The sequence below is a fragment of the Chenopodium album genome, chromosome 21, assembly GCF_948465745.1.
Source record: "Chenopodium album chromosome 21, dcCheAlbu1.1, whole genome shotgun sequence".
NCBI lineage: Eukaryota > Viridiplantae > Streptophyta > Magnoliopsida > Caryophyllales > Amaranthaceae > Chenopodium > Chenopodium album.
In genome coordinates, this window is record NC_137854.1 from 2,786,258 (window position 1) to 2,808,697 (window position 22,440).

At 33.4% G+C, this 22,440-nt stretch overlaps 2 protein-coding genes across 2 annotated transcripts; both read right to left on the bottom strand.

Moving 5' to 3' along the window:
- Positions 1 to 1,815: 1,815 nt before the first annotated feature.
- Positions 1,816 to 5,428, bottom strand: LOC145602592 (uncharacterized). Its single transcript, XM_081658774.1, has 9 exons — positions 5,158 to 5,428; positions 4,867 to 5,015; positions 4,037 to 4,154; positions 3,872 to 3,933; positions 3,695 to 3,746; positions 3,171 to 3,279; positions 2,822 to 2,920; positions 2,625 to 2,736; positions 1,816 to 2,505 (listed from the first exon to the last, which is right to left on the bottom strand). The coding sequence occupies exons 1-9, from the start codon at positions 5,253 to 5,255 to the stop codon at positions 1,898 to 1,900; spliced, it is 1,407 nt and encodes a 468-aa protein (XP_081514900.1). The 5' UTR covers positions 5,256 to 5,428; the 3' UTR covers positions 1,816 to 1,897.
- A 911-nt stretch (positions 5,429 to 6,339) lies between these two features.
- LOC145600178 (CDPK-related kinase 5-like) lies at positions 6,340 to 12,109 on the bottom strand. Its single transcript, XM_081656076.1, has 11 exons — positions 11,283 to 12,109; positions 9,744 to 9,874; positions 9,357 to 9,398; positions 9,129 to 9,237; positions 8,664 to 8,742; positions 8,271 to 8,567; positions 8,084 to 8,196; positions 7,766 to 7,873; positions 7,567 to 7,629; positions 7,318 to 7,485; positions 6,340 to 6,965 (listed from the first exon to the last, which is right to left on the bottom strand). Exons 1-11 carry the CDS (start codon positions 11,844 to 11,846, stop codon positions 6,825 to 6,827), a joined length of 1,815 nt encoding a protein of 604 aa, XP_081512202.1. The 5' UTR covers positions 11,847 to 12,109; the 3' UTR covers positions 6,340 to 6,824.
- Positions 12,110 to 22,440: the final 10,331 nt, after the last annotated feature.

The following is a 22,440-nucleotide window of genomic DNA, read 5'->3' on the forward strand; positions in this document are numbered from 1 at the left end:
TACAGTCAGGTAATGTACAGGATGAGCAAGCAAAGCCAACTCTAAATGGTCAAATTCGGGAACTAGCATCTCGTGCGATTGTAAGGCTCAGAGCATGAGCCTCAGCTATTTCTCAGGTTTTCTTTTCATATATCCATATTCAAGTTGCATGGGAGGTGGAAATCAAGCACAGTGAGAACCACCTCTAGTCATATTTCCATTTTAAGGGCCAATTTCTGTAAGTCTGTAACGTAGCTATTCTAGAAGGAGATGAATAGCTCAACAAAAGCTATATAACCCCAACAAATATATACCTAGCAGCAACAAACGCAAAAAAAATACTGCTTGAGCTATTTTCTCCTTTTGACTAAATACAAGCATGTGCAAAAATAACTAAATTTTTGCACCTACCCTTTTTAGGCAATATATTAAGCTTTTCACAATTGATAATACATCAGCTAATACTCATATATAGATTAGTTTAGCATTGTTCTGAATTTTGTCAATGAAATAACATAAAGACAGCAAACAGTATGTCATGCTAGTATAATCCAAAAAACATACCAGGTTGACGATGAAATGCATTCAAGCAAATTGGCAAAAAGGCCCACACATGAGTAAATCCTCAGACACAAGCTCTGTAGATATGAACAGTCCAACTCCCATGCATCTCAATAATAGGGCTATACATTACGCATGGACCTGCAGTAGAGAGAGATACAATCAAAGGTTGAAGTTGTGATTCTTATCTAGGAGAGAAAAAGATCCAGTAACAGCAAACAAAACTATGAAAAAAGCTTTCCATGAAGTATAAACTTGATTTCTATTCCTTAGACAATAGACCCAATTTTCTTTGCCCAACTAATAAGATCAATAGTAGCTCAGTCCCAGTTATAATCAACAAGATTGCAGATCTTGAAACCAATTTGCTGGCCAAGTGCTAGTATTTTTGGTGAATACTATTCTGTATATCGAAAAAACAGGACACTATGTAACATTATTAAAATGATGAGGCCTCAAAGTTGGCATCTGGATCAAAAACAAGAATCCCACAAAGAAATTAAAGGAGTTTAAAACATGAAACACAAACATTAGATAACCTGAACAACTAATCAACAGGCTTTTCTGCATGAATTCCAGCTACAACATTTTTTGACAGGGGGAAGTACTGGGATAATGGGTTCAGTTAGCTTTACTGATATATCTCCTCCTTTATTAATCATAAATCAGGGGAGGAACAAAATTGTAGCCACCCGTCTGTATAAATTTGTCATGTTATTCCAACCCCTCGTAAATATAAATGACACAATAATTTTTAAAGACCTATAATAGTAAAATTGTAGGACTTTTTCCACTCTTTTCCCATTTCGGGAAAACCTGTCACAATTAGTTTTAGGAAAGAAGACATTTCTATCAGACAGGCTATAAAAGAATATACAACTAATCATTTAAAATGGAGTATCATATTAAAGCATTATGCTCTACACAAAGACTAAACTAAGGAACTTATAAATTAAAAATTATTGCCCTCTAAACTAGGCAAAAATTTTGAGGCTAGATTCTACTTCCGTACCAATATGATTGTTAGACATTCCATTTTCATATATTACCGGTTGGTAAAATGGTTATACTTTTACTTTATTACTATTTAGGCAAGCCTTTTCCCACCTTACCCCTCATGCAAACTCTTTATACTCCTTTTTCTTCCACAAAGCCCAGACAGACACTCTTCACACCCCACCCCCAATTTAATGTGTCTATTGTAAATATTATTCATGAACAGAGGTATTATGGAAAGGAGAATTTAAAATTTCAGAAAAAACAAAATAGCTGTTTATAGTAATATCATAAGATAGCACCAACCAGGGATGAGAGTTGCTATTAAGCATATGGATAAAGAACACCAAAGAATTGGTTGTCATCTATGGACATTGCACACCATTCCCACCCTTCGACAACACCTCCAACACGCAGAAATGACACATCTATTAGATCCTGGTTCGTGACATCCATGAATTGAGCAGTTTACAAGACCAATCGTCCTTTGTCCATGTGTAGCCCTTGAAGGGAGAAACTGCCTCGAGTCCACATGATTCACCCGTGGTAATTGAATGTCATAAGAATTACGAAAGGATCTATGACTAAAATCACCATTTTGTGCTGCTGGCATCACCCTTGTGCCATGATAAGGGATATCACTCAGGAAAACTGCAGAATGTAAGCCAAATGGAGAACTCCTATGAGGTCCCACTAGAGTTTCAGAATAACTTTGAGAAGCACCATGAATTGAATCCAATGTAGAGGCCCTGTTGTCCCGGGATACTAGCTTTTGAGGCTTCCGGAAGGGTTTGGGGAATTTTTCTCTGTTAGAGTTTACAACAGCTCCTTGTTTCACATTACGCTGCTGATTAGTGTGATGGTTGTTTTTTGAAGATGAGGCCCCCTGCTCTGCACCAAAATATTTTCCTCCTTTAGGATAATTTAACTGAGATCTTCCATGATGAGAAACCTTCCGAGATTTCCCTCCTAACAGACATTTAAATAGGCTTTCTTTGAGACTTCATATTTTGGAGAAATTGACACAGTTTTACAGATATTTCTACAGAAACAAGCATAAGGGGCGAAGGGCTCTCAGTCATTCAAACCTTTATCAGTAGACAAAGCATTCTTCCTCTTTTCTCTCTTATATTGTGCAGCTGTCCCTCGTCTATGCTTTTCCGCAAGAACCTTTCTTCTTTCTCCCTCGTTCTTCCATGGCTTGAAGTTTTTGACATTTATGACAATCAATAAGTTACAAATATTAGAGCATATGCAAAGAAAAAAAAATAGGTGTGTTATTTACCTGCCTGGAGGTCTTCAATCTATAGAGATTTCGGCCCTTGACGAGCAAAGGATAGAGAGGAGGCAGTTTCTTTATTCCCTTGCTCCATAGTACCTCAACCTAGAAGATAAAAAGATTTTAGCTTGGAGCAAAATAAGCTTCATACATTAACAATGAAGAATTCTTTATAGATTATATTCATTAATTCATTATACATCTAGGCTACTGCTGTTACTCCATTATTCATAAAAGTAGTGGATGATTAACCATGTCTGGAATTTACAGGTAGATTTTGTGCTTTACAATTTACTAATTTAGAGTTATACATTACATAGGCTGAATAGAAATAAATGTCAAAGATATGCCTTACTGTGAATGTATGCTGTTGCTTTGCTGCGCCATAGCTTTCTTTCACTACTCGTCCAGCAACTGTTCTTTTCCCCAAAAGTTTACCTTGTCTTGTCACTTTGTCAAAACTTCTTTGGATGAGAATTCCATTTTATAAAGACACAAGTACAAGGTGGAAAAAGAAAAAAGAAACAAGAAGAAAGAAAAAAAAATACAGAGTACAATTCTTTCACATCAGAAGTAAAATTCACAACATTTTGTTTCAAATCGGGGCCAAATAGCATTTAATAATTCATTACACAACCAACTAGTTTCTAACTTTCTATAACAGACTCTTGCAGCCATAATTGTGAGGAAAGGATTTTCCTTAAGACCTTAATAATAGATTTGATTCAGCAAGATATGATGACTACATACATAATCACCCTCCCCTACCCCAATATAAAAAATGGAAAAATGAAAGGAGAAACATTGTCCACCAGAAACGAAAAAAAGGATCCCGAGAAAAGATAATTAAATAAAACTTCACTAGGAAGAGAATGATACCTTCCATACACTTTTTGTTTGAAGAGGACAGTATCTCCCTTGCAGACATCACCTGCTCCTCAGACCAATTTCCACAAAAAAGTATTAAAAATAAGAAATGTATTTTGAAGGTAGCAAGAACAATTGAAGTAAGTAGAGGAAAAGAAAGATAATTTTTGGTGGGAAAAATGATCACACCTGTGCAATTGATGACAAAGGATGAAATTGGGTAGAGAGTTTCAGCTTTCCCATCTTTTATCCTGTATATGAAATAGTTTAAACTTCAGTTCTCAGTCTATATAATAGGTGAGAATTCATCATAACAAAAACAGCTAGGTAATAAATTACTAAAAAAAAACCTACCTATGGTGCTCTTGCACCCTACGAATACACTCTTCCTTGTTCCCTGATACTCTAAGATCATGTCTTCTTAAATATGCTTTGCATGCTTTGAGACTTAACTCTTGCAGATCACGCCTTCCTGATTGACCAAAGAAGACTATCTAGTAAATATACAAACTACAATTCTGCATTGGAAAGTTCCTAAGAAGAAAGCCTCTTCATTGACTTCTCAAATATTGCAAGGTGACAATGAGCACTGACACAAGCGCAATTTATGAAGAACATCAACATGTATAAAATATTTCACAAAGCCAAACTTATCATTTGCATTTTTCATAGCATTAAATTAGATTTAAATAGAATTGATGAGCTGAACAAAAAATGAAAATTAGCTATTGCCTCAATTTCTTTCATCACGAGCCTAAATTTGATTCAGTTCACCCAACTACTACTTATCAGTAAACCTAAGATCTAAGCATAATTATTCAGCCGATAGCCTAATTCTTCATCTTCTCGCCAACCTTCTCAAAATCACAAAAAACGAATCGCAAATTCATCACAATTCACAACCTTGTATCTTATGATCCTCAATCACATTTTTGTAAAACCACGAGTAACACTAATACCTGAGGTTAAGTATATACATCTTCATGTATAGTTGAACTGAAATTTAATTAATAATCATCATCAATTTGTCTCAAAATTCTCCAATAATCAGAACATCTTAGACAAAAACCGATCCAAAAGTAGTGCAGGCAAGTTAATATCTACTTTCACTAAAATGCAGCAACGAAGAAACAAGATAAACAGCTAATTTTAAAACAGTAGCAGAAAAGAATAGTACTAAAAACCTTGAAGAAAGTGAATGACTCGATTAGAGAGAGAATGATCATCATCTTCAGTTCCATGGCAGTCATCTTTTATACAATCATCTTCCTCAGATTCATCATCTTCAATCTCGTAATCATCGTCATCGTCAATCAACTCACATTCATCTCCACTGAATCAAATTCAAACTTTTCATTCTTCCGAAATTTCAGCAAAAATCAATCAAAATCTATAAATTTCACAAAAAATATCTCCAAATTCAGCAAATAATTTATCAATTTCAAAAAAAAAAAAAAAAATGAAAATGATTATACCTAGAAGATAAAGCAGAATCGGAATCGTCGCCATTATCGTCGGAAGAAGAAGATGAAGAAAGATTAATCAAGACGTTCTTTCCTTTGTTGGTTGCCATTGCAGATATTATAGCATTATAGAGAGAGATAGAGAGGGGAATAGAGCGGAATGAATGGAATTCCGGTGAATCGGTGATAAAAAGGGGTTTCGTTAAAATGAAGAGTTAGCTTGGTTGTTTCTCTCCTGCGGTTTCAGTGGCGGATTTTATAGGTTACATTTTAACAGGCGGGACCCAATTCTTTAGCCCGCCAAAGAATCGGATTTTTTTAGGACTTGGGATGGACATTTATATACGGACTCATTTGAATACATCGTACGTGTTTAGAGAGCTACGAGGACGAAAGTTGTTGTTTGAGAGAAGTTCTGGTGTGACTAGATGAGTTAATTCGAATGTCTAGATCAAGTTCGATAAAATGGTCAGGTCAGGTCTAATTTCATATCAGAATAATGTTAATTTTTTTGCATTTATGAAAGCCGAAATCTAAATCAAATACTTTTAGATCGATTTTAATTCAAGTCGATCTAGTCAGATTTTGACACCCCGTGTAAAGCAAGGCCACATCTTATCAAACTTATTTTAGAAAGGAGAACGTTTATTTTTTTTAGTGTATTACTTTCTAAAGTTAGTTGTGTTAAGCTTTTGGTTTTTCATGCTGCTTTGTTTCCAAATGCTAATGCTCCTCTAGATTCAATAAAATATGTGAGCCTTCATTTGCCCTTTGGTGAGTTTAAATGAAGTAATTTTCTAGTTTAGTTATTGACGTTTAACATGATTTAAAATTTTCAATTGATATGCTCTTTATTAATGTTCGAAGTTTAAGCTTTTTTTTATAAAAATATACTGCCTACCACAAATAAAACATTACTGTATAACAAAAAATGATGTACTGTAAGATTTAAAATAATAATTATGTATATATATATATTTTTAAAAAAAAGGTAGCAATAGGCCAAATGGCCAATGGCAAGCAGGGTGGCAGGCCTGCTATATATTCACTATACTGACTTAAGATTCTATGAAAGTGATAGTTCGAGCCTTCGAGGTTATCAAAGATTCACAGATACAGGAAATTATATTTTCACAAGATGTAAATGATGCCAGAAATGAAAGAAACATGCCAAAAATAAATAAGCAAAAAATATATATAAAGCACCCTCTTTCATTTAACTTTTGACAGCCTAAAACATGATTTGTGCATAGCTTTGTTGCTAGGATTAGATTCACAATTAGAGCACTGAAACAATGCAGATTCCAGATATGCTAACCTCTGGGTCATCATCCCCAGCCCACAAAGGCTAAATCTACACGATATATTGCGATAATTGAATCACATTTTTGCCCAGCTTTGAACAACAATTGACGTATACATTCCTTATGTGGTCAGAAACAATTAACCTAACTTGTAGTGAGCTGGCCATCAACACTCAACTCTGCTGTCCAGCCAGTCACAGGTCTCATTCAGCACAGAAGTTTCATTCTCTGGCAAGATCTGGAATCAGATTCAAGACCGAGAGCACCAGGCATGAGTCATGATGGCAATTGCTTGATACTCCCAACAGGCACAAACCACGACAATACGAAGCACCACAAATGATAGACACAAAGATCACCTATAGTTGCACGCCACTAATGAGGTTTTATTAAAGTCCTGGAGGAGACTCCATGAAGCAGTTTGACAAAACCAAGAAAGCTCAGCTTCCCATCAGTATGCCGAATCCAGTCATGAAGGACTGCATGAACCGGTATGTTGGGCCCCAGTCCAAGCTCCTAAAACATCATATAAACAAAAATTTAAGGGACTTTGATTTATCATACCCAAGTACATCAAACTTATGCTGAAGACCATGTTACACTATGCACTCAGATTTGCCTAATATACTTGCCTCAAGTGAAGGAACAAAACACAATAAAGGTATAAGATGGAATAAAAATAAACAAGGTTACAACTGGCAAGAAATAGCAGATAAATTCAACATGTGTCATTAACAAAGGGGTAAAACAAAAATCTATTTCATTTGATAACGGGAGGAATTTATCTATCCTTGAAAGGCGATGCACGAGTTGCAACAATAATTAATTGGGACAATGAATCCATACAACTGAAAGATAGATGACTTACTGAAGCCAGCTCTTCAATCATGATGGGCCTGTTACCATCCTTCTCAAAAAGTTCATAGGCACAACGAGCATGCTGATCCCATCTTTCAAGAGCTTCAAGTTGATAGACACTTAAGGCGGCTGCACAGAATTCCTCAAAATCCATTTTTCTATATTGAAGTGCCGTTAACTGAGGAGACACAAACAGTAGTCAGAATGTGAAACTGAAGATTTTAGCTGGTATCATCCACCAAATCCAAAAAGCACTTACAGAGGTTAAGATTTCATGAGCACGAGACTCCTTCATGGCATCTGTTGCATTTTTCAACAAGGCCTGACCAGATCATAGAAAAAATTATGATTTATATATATACAAAAAATGTCAGAACCCATTTGTTTCCGTCATAAATAAACAATAATAAAATAAAATAAAAAAAAAAGAAACCATTTGTATTCTAAAAAAAACCTACCTCTTTAATATTTTCCAAACTTATGGTTCCATTTTTGCCAGGTTGCAGTAGTGCAAACTGCTCCTTTAAGTAAAACAATTCATCTACAGTCAATGTTTTTGACAGAGCCTGTCAAAGAAATAACAATTGCAGACAAAAGTAAGCCAATTTGGAAATTATGAAGGCAAAATGCAAGTTTCATTCGATCGGAAAGACTAGTAAGTGAACATGCTAAAATTGTGTGTAATTGTATTCTTCCAGTGTCCCACACAACTTATTTCTCTCAATAACAAAGTTTTTTAATAAAAGAGGGGAAAAAACTTAGGTAGTATAACCCACCCTCAAGGCAGCTTTGCGAAGAGAAGATGAACGCATGTAAATCTTGAGAAGTTTGAAGATGAGTACATCAAGAGGAACTTTTACTTCTCCTTGATTTCTAAGCCAGGGATGGCCTGCAAAAAAGGTAATTAAGAGAAGCATAGAACAGAAAGTATAGCTTCCATGAAAATCTAGCAGATATACTCACAAAGTGCTTGAGCTGCCGTTATTCTTTTTCTTGGATCTTTGTTTAACATGCGCTTTACAAAGTCTTTCGCCTCCAGGGACAAAGAAGGCCATGGTGGTTCATTAAAACTTGGATCAGCTTTAAGAACAGCTCTAAAGATACCAGACTCAGTACGAGCCCAGTATGGTCTGCTTCCACACAGTAGAATATATGCAATTACACCCACACTCCAGACATCAGCCTCCGTTGTATAAGATCTATGCAGAACTTCTGGTGCAACATAATATGCACTGCCTACAATGTCATTTAACTTTTCATCTGCAGAAAAGTTTGCATGAAAATTCAGAGATAGTTTACTTCAACCATATACATACATCAATCCATTTGCAAAAAAACATAAGTTAAATGACTAACCCGGCTTCACAAAATCTGATAAGCCGAAGTCAATAGCCTTCAATGATGAATCTTCATCTTTTGATGTAAAAAGGAAATTCTGATCCAACAGCAAACAGAAGTTAGGATGATCATGATATAACTATTAGATAGAGACCTGGTGAGTGGTGATATACACAGAGGCATTAGTCTTAAAAATTAAGGATAGTTGTGAGTACAGGTCTCAATAGAGCAGATAATTTACATGACAGCTATAGGATGTCATTGGTTATCATGTTCCACGAAATATATCATTAACCAAAAAACTAATGGCAACTTGGCCACAATTCTTACAATTCAATCTAGCAGCATTCATGACTCATGAAAGAATCAGTTGACTGCACACTGAAAATATAATTGTACAGTGAAATGCTTTATTGAATTATTGAATACTTGGTGATTGCAAACAGAGAATATAATTGTAATGCACAGATTATTTTTCAGTACCTCTGGCTTGAGATCTCGATGTACCACACCTTGCAGGTGGCAGAAAGAAACAACGCTTAATATCTGTATTAACACAGCCTTGGCATCTTCTTCTGTGTATTTCCCACCCCTACAAAATCATGTGATGAATTAATCTTCAATTTAAAGCCTCAATCATCAATTGGGTATTTGTCTGACCAGAATGATATTTGCAGAACCGCAAATAATCTAAAGTTTAAAAAAATTTACCTAGAAAGTATTCTATCCAGCAACTCCCCTCCTCGACACAACCTGAAAAGGCATGGAAACTAAATCTCAGCAGATAGAACATCAAAATTATAATGCTCCAGATTAACATCATCAATCACCAGTAAATCATTCATGGGCTCATGGCAATAAACAAGCATGACTCTAGACTCTAGTAAAGGCAGCCATAAAAAGATTATGTTTAGCCTTCAGGTACAATGATGTTTACAAAGAAGGCAAACATGTATATTTGATTTTATGTCAACCCAATGAAGTTAATAGGCCTTCACAAAGCTCAAAATGGCATGAAGGAATGCAACAAACCATCAGACTTCATACTCAGAATCAGCATAGTCAAGCATAGTATAAGTAAGCGTGATGACTACTTACTCCATCACAATGTAAACGTTTTCATTGTCTTCATATGCATCGTAAATTTTTATGAGATTGGGATGTCCGGCCAGACCTTTCAAGATTTTTACCTCCCTTCTAACATCCTCAATGGCAATAGCCGTGGTCATCTAACAAAAAGACACAATGAGAAAGAATTAGTGCAAAAGATAAAAGTATCAGCTGGAAATTCTGAATTTCAATGCATAATAAACTGCCTAACTTGCAGTAGCACTTCCAAATCTAAACTCTGACTTCCAGTTTTTTTTTTCCCCGCTATATAGATAGAGAGAGAATAAAAGACAATAGGTTTTTATTAAGGGAAAAAATCAATTAAGAGATATATAACGATGCAGATGTCCTTTAAAAGACTATTGAGCAAAAGGAATCCGGCAACAACCGATGAGGATATTAACGTCAAATGACTATCCAAGAACTGTAACTGACATCTATGTGTATATTTCATCAATGGTTAATTTGTGCAGTACACAACTACCCAAGTGAGAGTAGACTAGTAGCAACGGCGAACATAAAATCCGTCCAGAAACACAGTTCCACTTCATCATGTCATCACGATTCACTAGTTGTCAGATGATTGATCACACCAAGCAAATAATTCTTAAAGTCAGCCTAATCCTCTTTAGTTTTAGCTTCCATAGTTTTCTAAAGATCCACACTAGAATAAGCAAATGGAATTCCAAGTTTCTAGAGATTCTCACTCTAAACCTTCCTCTTCAAATATGACAAAGTTTGTCTCCATCTATTTCCAATAATTTAATACCATAGAATAATACCGCACGACCTCCCATGACCATATTCTAAACCAAATGGTGACAAGCATAGTAGCATATACATCAAAATGATCACAATGCCGCATAACGACTCATTAAAAAACTAAAAACCACCACATAAAAACACGCAATTAGGCATCCAACTCTTGACAACGAGGTTCAAACGACGAATCGATACAATTCCTCGGTCTCAAGGCAAGTCCCCGGTAAACACTCCACACACCCTCGTCCTCACCCCCACCCTCGAGGCGAATTCCATCAAATAAGACAAATATAGGATGGTAGTGCAGGAACTCAAACTAAGGTCCAAAACAAAATTACAATCTTCACAAAGCAACCTGATCTTACCACCATTAAAATAATAAGATATTCTACTCTTCTATATTTATAGATTATAGTTATACATGTTCCATTATCCCCACCATCACATACTCACATGACCCTTACTTAAACATAACCAAGTACATTTTTTTATACTTACAGCAGATCTGATCTCTTCAATCCCAACAACATTCAACCAATCTTTTAACAACATAATTGCAGCTAAATCCCGTTACTCACCCATCAAAATATTACACATAATTATCAAAATTAATTAATTATCTAATACTCATAATACCCAGTAATTCTTTTCATTTTTTTTAACATAATAAAATAATAAAGAGTAAAAATAAAAAATGATAAAAACACATTCAAATTCAAAATAAAATCTGAAAGAAAAAGCAGAAAAAATAAAAAGAGGATGAACCTTGGCTTTAGGGATGATCTTGACAGCGACTTGAAGACCCTTCAAATCACCCTTCTTAGCAGTAGCAACCCTAGTATACCCAAAATGCCCTCGTCCAACTTCTTCACCAACTTCATACTTATCCCCAAAATGCTTAGAAAATCCAAACCGTTTATCCAAACCAACACCATTTCCACCACTCCCACTTTCACTTCCCTCGGGAATCGAACCTCCGACGCCGTTACCGTTAGGCTTAACCGTTCCATGTCTTCTCGCTAACACTGCTTTTATGTGTTTCGCCGGCGACGGCGGAGGAAACGGCCGTTTGAAGAAACGTTTCGGAGTATTCGTACTTGAATTTGAATTTGAATTTGAATTCGCATTTGTAGCAGGGGACCATAATGGTGATTTCTTAGAGAATAAGTAGTGAGCTGGACTTGGACTGTAGATCCCTAAAAACGGGGATTTTTTCGCTTGATTTTCGCCGGAATTTCTCGCCGCCGGTGGTTGATTACTTGCTTCTTCCGGTGGTTTTGGATCGGAAACATACGGTTGCGTCGGTGGTTTTGAAGTACACATACCCATTTTCTCTCTCTTTTTTTCACTGTAAAACTGTAAATTATGGTGTTATAGTGTGAACGCCATTGATGAGTTTAGAAGTAGGAGAGAGAGATAAAAGGAAGAAATTGGGATTTTCTCTCTCTAACTACTAGTAGTGGTGCTATTAGTGGGAGATTTTAGGGAGACAAAAACAATGAAAATGGAAAAATAAAAATTAATAAAGGTGGGATTTCGTACTGGAGAAATTAGAGAGAGAAAGAAAAAAGAAGAAAAAGAAAGGAAAGAGAAAAGAGGGAGAGAGATTAAAGGAGTAAGTGCTGGGTTTTTAATGTGGACCGGTGGATGGTCCTGTCTGACCATAATTATTTCCACGTGGCATGCATCTGATTTTATTTTAAGATAAAATTACATTTAAAATGTTAAATTAGAAAATGTTATTGCTGGAATACTGAGTAGACTGGATAGTACGTTACTGTACAATTTATTTTGAACAAAATAAAAACGTTGAGAATACTGTTTATTCTTACTCCAATTAATGTCTTTTAATTTTGTGTGGAAATTTATGGAAATGGAAGTTAATTCAGACTATACAGTAGATTTAATAAAAGTTGGACTACTTTAATTTTTGATGAAATAATAGCTCTACGCCTCTACTAATTACTACGGCTCTCTTTCTAAGTAACTTACTCGAACAAGTTAGACTCATTGAACGTGAGGGAGTTTAAAAAGACATGAAATAAGGAATTCTCTATCCTAACAAATCTGTAGTCTCTGTACAAGGTTTGATGCCATGGGAATTAAAATTACTACTCGTATGGAATAGGTTATCCCTAAATTAAATCTTGCATATACGAAATCAATTTTTAACAAATTTGTTATATGGGATGGAGTTTTTTTAGAAGAGAGAAGGATTTTATACCTTATATAGTTGTATAACTTGTATTGTCAGTAAAAATACATGAAAAAGAATTAAAAAAAAGTTGCTGGCTTTGTTGAATGATACAGGACTTGCATTCTTTAATAGAATAGATTATAATTTTTGACAAAATTGGCAAGGGTGCAATGATTAAATATTTTTCGAAGTCAATGCATTATGATGCTACACCTTGTTGCAAAATAAAGTTGCTATCTTATCATTTTCGCGGGGTTTGTTAGCTCTTACTATTTCCCAAATACAACCTTTTTATCTTTTTGATTAGTGAGTGTTGACTTATTGGTGCTCATGGTCTTCATATTTCATAGCCATATAAAATCCCATGAACCGACGAATGGCAAAAGTATTAATCGTATAAAATCCAAACAAAACACAATCACATAAATTAATAAAGTTAAGGCAATAAACAATCTAGAGCAATTAAAATATGTTGGGTTTGTTCTCTTCACCTTAATTTCAGTTCAATTCAGTTCAACTCCAATCAGTTCAGTTCAGCTCTTAATTTTCTTCTCTCATAAACAATTCATTTCAGTTCAGCTCAGTTCTGTAAATCACAACAGACCCGTAGTGATCAAATTATATATAAAAGGAGTAAGAAATTATAAAAATAAATAAAAGATCGTTACAAATGAGAATGTTACACAAGCAAATATACTTTCTTTACAATGGAATAACCAATATTCTTGCAATAATATTAGTACTCCCTTCGTTTCAATTTGTTAGTCCCATATACTATTTTGGGCGTTTCAAAAAGATCTACCCATATTGAATGTATTCCACTTTCAACTTAATTTTTATTTCCTATTTTATACATATTAAATTCTGATTGGTTAAATTCATTACAAATTCTTAAATAAACCTGGTTCACACTAATTTATTGTGGACCACTAACACTAGAGAAACTATGGTTGTTTTATTAATAAAAAAAAAGTCACTATAATAAAATGAAGGTTACTATGTTGAAAATAAAAGTCATTTTGGTAATATATAGGCTATAAAAGGTTAATTTTTTTAATGAAATATTTTATAAAGTCAATATTAATAATAAAGGTCACTATGTTAAAATTAAGGTCATAACGTCGTACTTCAAGTTCACAATAGTATTAAACGTTATACAACTTTTAATAAAGATTACTATGTTAAAAATAAGGTTACTATTTTAAAAATAAAGGTCACTGTGTTCAATATAATGTCAGTTGCGTGTGTATAAACCTCAGGTCCACAATAATATTATTGTGAACCAGGTCCACGCAAGTATTTCTGTAAATTCATTAATTGTGAATTGATGACATGACTCTAAGTAAAGAAATTATTCCCTTGAATTATGCAATTATGTTTGACAGTTTACTAAAACAATCAAAAAAGTTTAAAGAAGGCAAAACTATCTATGAATTGTTTTTGACTTTAATGTTAGATTCCAAATATTTTTCTTTTCTTATTTTATGTGATTGATTCCATATGGGACTATCTTATTGAAACGAAGGGAGTATTAACTTACTTGTATCGGTATTTAATTTATTTAATTTTTTATTTAGAGAGAGATGAAGAAAACAAGATATTATAGCATTTATTTTAAGATCCCTTAAATTTTGCAATTTTCCATCCACAATCATAACACGTTGGCTAAAGTGGCTAGCAAAAGCTTACCTCGACTACAACCTCCAATTTCTCCAAATTATGTCCGTTGCTCCCTTTTTAATTCCACTAATAATTAATAACACAATATGCAATATCTACTAGGAAGTCAACTAGCTAGTTGGACGTATGAGTAGATACTAGTCTACCACCAACATGAAATTAATTTGCACACATGGAGGGTTATAAAAATATTAATTTTTTCCAACTCATACCATTCTTAATGAAGTCACTAAATGGTACTAACAAATTCTATGTTTGTAAGCACAAGAGGAGACATAAAAGTTGATCAAAAATCAACATGTTATTGTTTTTGGTATGAAGAATGATTTTGTAGATCAAAATCTCTCATACATAAAGCAAGCCTAGCAACATGACTATACAAACTAGGCTTTTAGGAGCTTACCAAAAGGAAGGATAAGGAAATCCTACCGAAGAATCACAATTGTAATTGATACTCTAGTAAGGATCAGACATAGAGGCCGTATCCTCAATATTATAAGGTAATAAATCCCTAATCAACTACACTATATACTTCTTGGTGAATCTAGTCATGTATGTGTTATCAATATGCTTAATGGTGAAAACTATGTATATACAAGATAGGTATGTATACGATAATGAAAAAATTATAATTCAGGCAATTCAACTAATAAGAGGTAAATGTAATTTAATAAATCAAGCATCCTCACTTACCCGTTAAATATGTTCTTATCAGAGTCCATGTGAACCATTCTTTCCTTCTACACAAGCCCACTTATTTTATTTAACAATTGTAAATGCCCAATTTTAATTATAAATATATTTAATTATTTATCATTATAAAATCAACCCTACATATAACTCAAAATCCACCCTATCAAAAAATAAGAACCTATTCCACATTTCCACCTGTCATTTTCATTTATTCAATTATTTTTTGAGTGAAAAGTAAAACAAGAAGACGATTTTGTTGTAAATTCAGTTACAAGATTTACAACTGTTAAAATAAGAAACCTATAGAGAAAGAAATGGTGGATTTTTCAATCAAAAAATGAGGAGCCGCCCTATCACATGAATGATAAGCAAGCATTAAATAGAGGCACCGGAATTTTATAAATTACGTATCTTAGTTTTATAGCAGCTTCGTCCTTAAGTTATGCCATTTGCCACTTCAGAAGCAACGAATTATGCCTTTTTTTGGCCTGTATTTTTAGTCTTAATCCTATTTTGTTTGATCTTATAGAAAAAGACTGCTTGCCTAACTACCAAGGTGGTGTCCTAATCCTATGTGAAAATTATAGGATTACACTGTATACTTAAAATCGTACTTTCTCAGTTTTATTTTAATTGATATATTTTTTTCTGAATTGACGTATCTTTGATTACTCTATGTCAGTAAATACACTATGTGTCAAAGGTTAAATAGGGAATCGGATGTATTAGCTAAACCCGTGCAGAACCATGTGAAGATTATATAACTTGGCTGTTGATTTCCATAATTGGTTGCTAAACGCCTTTAACCATCCCCTTTTCAGAGTTATAAATTTTTTCTTATAGTACTATGTTTCAGTCAACTGCATGCCCTAATAGCTAACCACCACATGCATGTCTACCGATCATTTATTGTTACAACTACTAACTTATTTAGTTATTATATACATGAAGCTAAGTAATTAATCAAGGAAATTTCCAGCAATACCTAATTAATCAATTGAATAATGTACCTAACTCCGATCATAAACGACTATGAAATTAATTAATTAATTAATTTTTGGGGGGTCATGCAAATCATGAGCAATTTCTTAAGTGTAAAAGTTGATTTTAAACTGGAACTTTGAAAATAACTAATGAAATTAAAAAAAAATATTAAATTGTAATTGCAAAATAAAACTGATACGGAGTTGTTTTTTTTCTTTTCTTTTTTTTTTTCCGAGAAAAGTTGAAAAACATGAAAGACAAACAATTTTTTTATAGGGTGGGTGGGAAAATTGTTTTACATCCCTGCACGGTGAATATCGTGCAAATTGCAAAATCAGCTCATGAGCCTATAGCATAATTTGCGACTTAATTCCTTGATAAAGTAGGGCGAAGGACAAGAAGACAAAGTTAGAAGGAAAGAACGCAATACCTTGACAATATTATTAGGCACTTGATCCATTCAAAATTTAGTAGAGTAATCAACAAGCTAGCAGTAATAAATGTGCCATAAGCCCATAAGACATGTCTCTTGGTTACCAGACTTACCACCTCTATGGCTCTATGAACATGAGAGAAATTTGAATTACACTTGCATGATCATAATGCATATATATAGCTCATTGATCCGCTTCAATAAATTAAATAATTACGGAAATAAGTTTTTTTTTTCCTTAAATAATACAGTGTCTGCCCAAAAAAAATGACACACAAAGTATACTTTTGAATTATTTTTTTTTTTTTTGAGGTACACTCTACATTTGGAGTTTCACGCTTATAATAGCAATATACAACTCATGCTATATATGAATACATCAATACATGTTACTTATCTATCATCTTGTCAAAATGTTAGCTCTAGCCAACAGGGTGTTCATGGGGAGTACAGTCTAAACTTTGTTGTATTGATATCATTATGAACTAATCATGCCACTGTTTGACAAAAATTCACAAGCAAGCGTTGTAAAATAATTAATGTTATAATGTAGTACTAGTCATACTGTCATATAATGTCAAAGTAGTTGAGAATCGAGAGAGTGTACAATAGTAAGACAAAATCAGTTCAAATCCTTTCAAATTTGTAGCATGCTCTTTTTAATGGATGACATTATTATTAAGGAGCCCGGCCATTTTATTCTATCATATGTCACATGCGCACCACTATGATGACCATATTCTGAGACAAGAGTGGCTGCTGCATAAACCTAGTAAGAAATTAAGAACAGTCATGAAAGTAATGTGAAATTGTGAATTGTGAAGTTAAGTTTCCGGGTAGACAATATTTCACTTCTTTAGGGTCTAATTGTCAAAAAAGATACCCTAAAGAAGTAAAATATTTGCTCTATATTGTTCCAGTCAGGGTAGTAGACCGATTTTTGTCAGTCTTGTTCGGTCCAATTTTATTATAAAATTGTTCGATTTCTTGGTCTAGTCTTGAAATTTCAAGTTGTGGTGTTCAATATATTTTGGTCTAATTTTAGACTAGTGAACATCCCTACCTGTCATAAACAACCTACATATTTGACTTAGCTATTGGGCATGACAATCTAATCTAAGCTAAGCTGATGGGTATAACCACATAAAATTATGACTTTATAAATAATTAATTAATTTAAAAGGTTTTTATTAATAAACAAGCAAGACTTGATTTAATAGACAAGGTCAAGTTTGAACTCCAATATAATACTCCAATAATTTGTTAGAAGTTGTTAAAATTAAAGGTAATATATATGTGAGTAGTACTTATGATAAAGAAATTTACATGCCTGTATAGTTTATTTGTTCTTGTTTTTATCTTTCTCTATCTCCATTTCCCTTGACATCAATTATCAACTTGAAATTCACTTAGACCTGATTTGTTTTGACTATTCACATAAACCATTTTTATATCTACTCAGCATGCACCGACCTTGATCCAACCTAGCCGATAATTAGGTCTGTTTCTAATGAGACCATGACTCACGAATAGTTTGAAATAAATTTTAACTCCATTTTACCAAAAATGATCTAAAGCACTTTATAATAATTTGAAGTCTTAGTGTGTTCTTTCTTTTGGCAATGGAGATGATCTTTTTTTTGGGTTGATATCAAGGCTTGAAGCTTGAGCTAAGTAAGCTTTTCTTGGATAAGGATAAATAGATTTGTTGGACAATGTTGTTTTCTCACCAAAAAGAAAAAAAAATTGAATTATCCCATATCACCCAAAATTATAGAGAAACAAACAGTGCTGTCGATACATTTTTAAAATTCGATCATCAGATTCATCACGTGTTGGAGATGACAAAAGAAGTGACATTTATACTCTGTCCGAATTGGAAAAATAATCAGGTATAATTTCTTGTTTTTGCATGCTGTCAGCCAAAAAAAAACCCACAAAGTTGTAAAAATGCTTACAATACGTTCGTCGCTAAGTACAAAATATGTATGTACTCATATCTTGAATCTTGAAACAATATAATGAGGATTATCAAATCTGCTATCATCTCATACCTTTTATATTGTCCCCTGACAAACAGAATCTTAACTGTACTAGCATCTCAAATGTCATTTGTAAATCTTGTTGTTGTGATGATTGGGTTGTTAATTAGGCATGCTCGCTAATCCCGGCTTAAGTTAAGAATTAATATCATCAATCATTTGAGGTTGTTACAAAAGTGCCACATGCTACATTGCTACAATTAAGCCCCCAATTTTTTACAATTTCCTATTCATATTTTGAGTATGGATTTATTATTTATTCATGTTGCACTTATCTGATATCGTGTTTATAAGCATCCTAAACTCATTTACATAGTACAATATTTCTTATTGAGATTCTTTATCCAGAAAACATCATAAACGAGTATCTCAACATTGATAATAAAAGGGAAGACCCTACCATAAGTTCAAGTGTTTGACCCTGTTCTTTTCACCTTAAAAAAATAATATTAAGTAAAAATAATTTCAGTTCAGTAAAAATAAATTCAGTTCAGTAAAATTAATTTCAGTTCAGTAAAAATAATTTCAGTTCAGTAAAAATAAATTCAGTTCAGTAAAATTCAGTTTTCTTAAAGAAGAATTATAATAGAAAATCAGTAAAAATAATTTCATTTCAGTAAAAATAATTTAATTTCAGTAAAAATAATTTCAGTTCAGTAAAATTAAGTTCAGTTCAGTAAAAATAATTTCAGTTCAGCAAAATTAAGATGAATCAAACAGGGCCAAAGGAGATTTCCATCACCCCCTTCCTCGCTTACAAGGTAGTTACCCTCCCAGCCTCCCCCGGCTCTATATGCCTTCCTCTTGGATGAGTTTGAGCACAACAGCCAAATAGTGACCATCTATTACAAGTTACATCCATTTCAGCCCACCTTTCCTACAAACAGAGATATCAACATCAAAGAATAAAGCACATTAATTTGGGTTTGCAAGAAAATGACATTATTTGTATCATATTGCTAACCCTCTAGCCTCGAAACAAAATCTATACCAGAATTATATTATTAGTTCTGTTTACCTTTCGGTTATCAATTATGGCCCACGAATTTAACTATACCGACAAGCATGATCCATCCTCATATATATATTTAGGAAATTATTTATTGTTTTGCTTGTTGTTTCTTCTACTTCTTTCTTTTCTATTAATTAAGCAAAATTTGGACAATAGATACACCAGATAAAGTTGATAATTTGATTACTTAGTAGGAAAAACAAAAGAAGTGGTTGAAGCAAAATATTGTCATTTACTCACACAGTGAACTATTTACAAAGTGTATAATTGGTTAAAATAGTTAAAGTTGAAGTTATTACTTGGGAAGAGGAAGAACAATAATTGTTTGATTAAATTTTTGTATTACTTGTAAATTTGTTTCCATGTACATGTTTAACATACATATATAGTAAATTTATATTATGATGCAATTATAGATATTATTGTCACCTATTATTTGTCACATACAAGTATATAACTATGGAGTAGTAAATTATTCTAATTCAGATGTTGCACTTAATTTGTCACGGGCAATTGTTGGAGGGAGTAGTTAAACAACTAGCAAGATATTCATCTCCTATTCTCCTACCAAAATAGTTAAGTACTTAGTAAATTAGGCTGACTAGTCCAAGTGTAGTTATAGGGGTTGTTTGGCAATCGGCGGTAATTGACTGTAGCTTGTTTGCTTGCCTTCTTTGACTAGCTGGAATTAATAGTTGTATGGATTGACTTTTTAAGTTAGTTGTTTAAGCCAACTATTTACAAAAGTGTTTGGTAAAAGTGTAATTGTTAGTTGTTTATTAGTGATAAAGTGGGTCAATAAGTCAAAAGCCAATAAAAAAAAGTTAATCCTATTAACTTTTTGCTGAAAAGCCACCTTAAAAGCCAACAAAAAACCAACTACGAAACATATATTTTGACTGTTTGACTAAATTTAAAAGACAAAAGCTAAAATTGTTAAATTTCGAAATAATATGAAATGGGCCTGGGCAACCGGAACAAGGAGGAGGAGAGTTTGGGCCACAAACAAGGCTTTGGAGCTTTCATACTAAAACCAATTGGCAATAGTAGGAGGTACCCCTCTACCTTATAAAGTGAAACCATCTCTCATCTTTCTCCAATGAGGGACACTCATAAGTGGGCTACAATGGGATTCAACAAAAATCTAGATAAAAAGCCAATTGCCAAACGCCCGGTAGAGTATTTGTGTATTATTATTGGTGGGGTTGTAGAGAGATGATCGGAATTGAGGAGGAGGTGAAACTCAACCAAAATGATCATTGACAAGACCGGTAAAATTCCCGCGTCTTTAGACCAACTGTCTAATAGCTTTTGGGTCCCACTAAGATAGTGCGCTTTTATCATTTTTTTCAATATTAGTTTTTCTTGGCTTCTGTTTTTCTATTTTTTATTCTATTTATGACATCATTCATGTCCTCACATAAGTCAGCAACACAGTGCTCCCGCCAAAAACTAAACAGAAAATGAGAAAATTACTAACTCTCCTTGTCGTCAATCTCAATTCTTATCCACTAATTTCTCTAACATAACAATCATACTTCTTCTATTAGGGTCGTTATTAAACAATTTATTGAAATTGTTTTTATTATGGTGGAAGTCGCCTACTCGCCTGGGGCATTTGTCACAACTCACAAGTATACTACTCGCTTCATCTAGTGAACTCTTACAATAGTACTTTAAGATAAAATTATGATCTCACCTTTGGGACGAAACAATAATTTTCTCACCTCTTATCACACGACGCTTAATGTTTGTGCCATTATAATCTACATCGTAACTAGTATTGCTATAGTTATAAGAAGTTCCAATCTAATATTAACTTTGAATTTTCAATGAATCTACAAGATTAGCGACTAGTTAATAAAAGCTTATCTTAAAACTAATTGATTATAAGTAGCCTGGTCCACAATACATCATTTTTAGTTAAGCATCAACATCTTCTTCCTCCATGAAGGATATATAGCTGATAGGTTTAGTTTGTTCTTAGCAAAACCACTGCCACCACTTTCACTGCTTCACTTTCACCACAAAGCTATCACAATTACCACCACCACTCCATTCTAATATTCTATTAATTCTTTTGAGCTCAACTTTGATTACAATGTACCATACATTTTATATATAAATAACTTGAATAAGTTCAGACAAAATAAGATATATTGCTTTTTTTTTTTTTGAACAATTTCATACACAATAAAGTAGAACGATTAACACAAAAAAAAAGCTGAATTAAAAAATTTGTGTTTCTAGAGTCGAATAAAAGTGCAAACCCTCCTACAACTATGAACTTTTGAAGTTTTCAATCAACGGTTCGAGTAAATGCCCCCATCAAAATTTGAGAATTTTGAATCAAGAAACTTGGTTGGAAGTAAGAAACAAGAATTACAATAATGCAACAATCGTCCAAAGAAGTGAAGCATGGGCTAGGCACTACCGCAGTAGCATATATGAGAAACCTCCTCCACCAAAACCCAAAACCCAAAACCCAAAACCCATTTAGAGTTTCAGTGACTAAATGTTATCGCAATAGGTGGTTCCTACAGGCGCCTGTACGGTGCAACGTACAGTCGTTTTGGAGGAAAGAACATGATATATAAAAGTAATGGACATATAGCTATAGTGAAAAGAACATATTATTAAAATGTAATGAACATATACCTAAAATGAAAATAACATACTATCAATATGTAATGAACATATAGCTAGAGTGAAAAGAACATTTTTGCACAAAAAAAAAAATAAAAAAAAAATGAAAAGAACATATATGTTTATGTTCTTTGATTATCTGTATAATGTGTTTTTATTTGTGACATAATACTCATTGCTTATTGTTAAATGTTCTTTGAATTTTGTCTCCAAATTATGGTGGCTATATATAAATA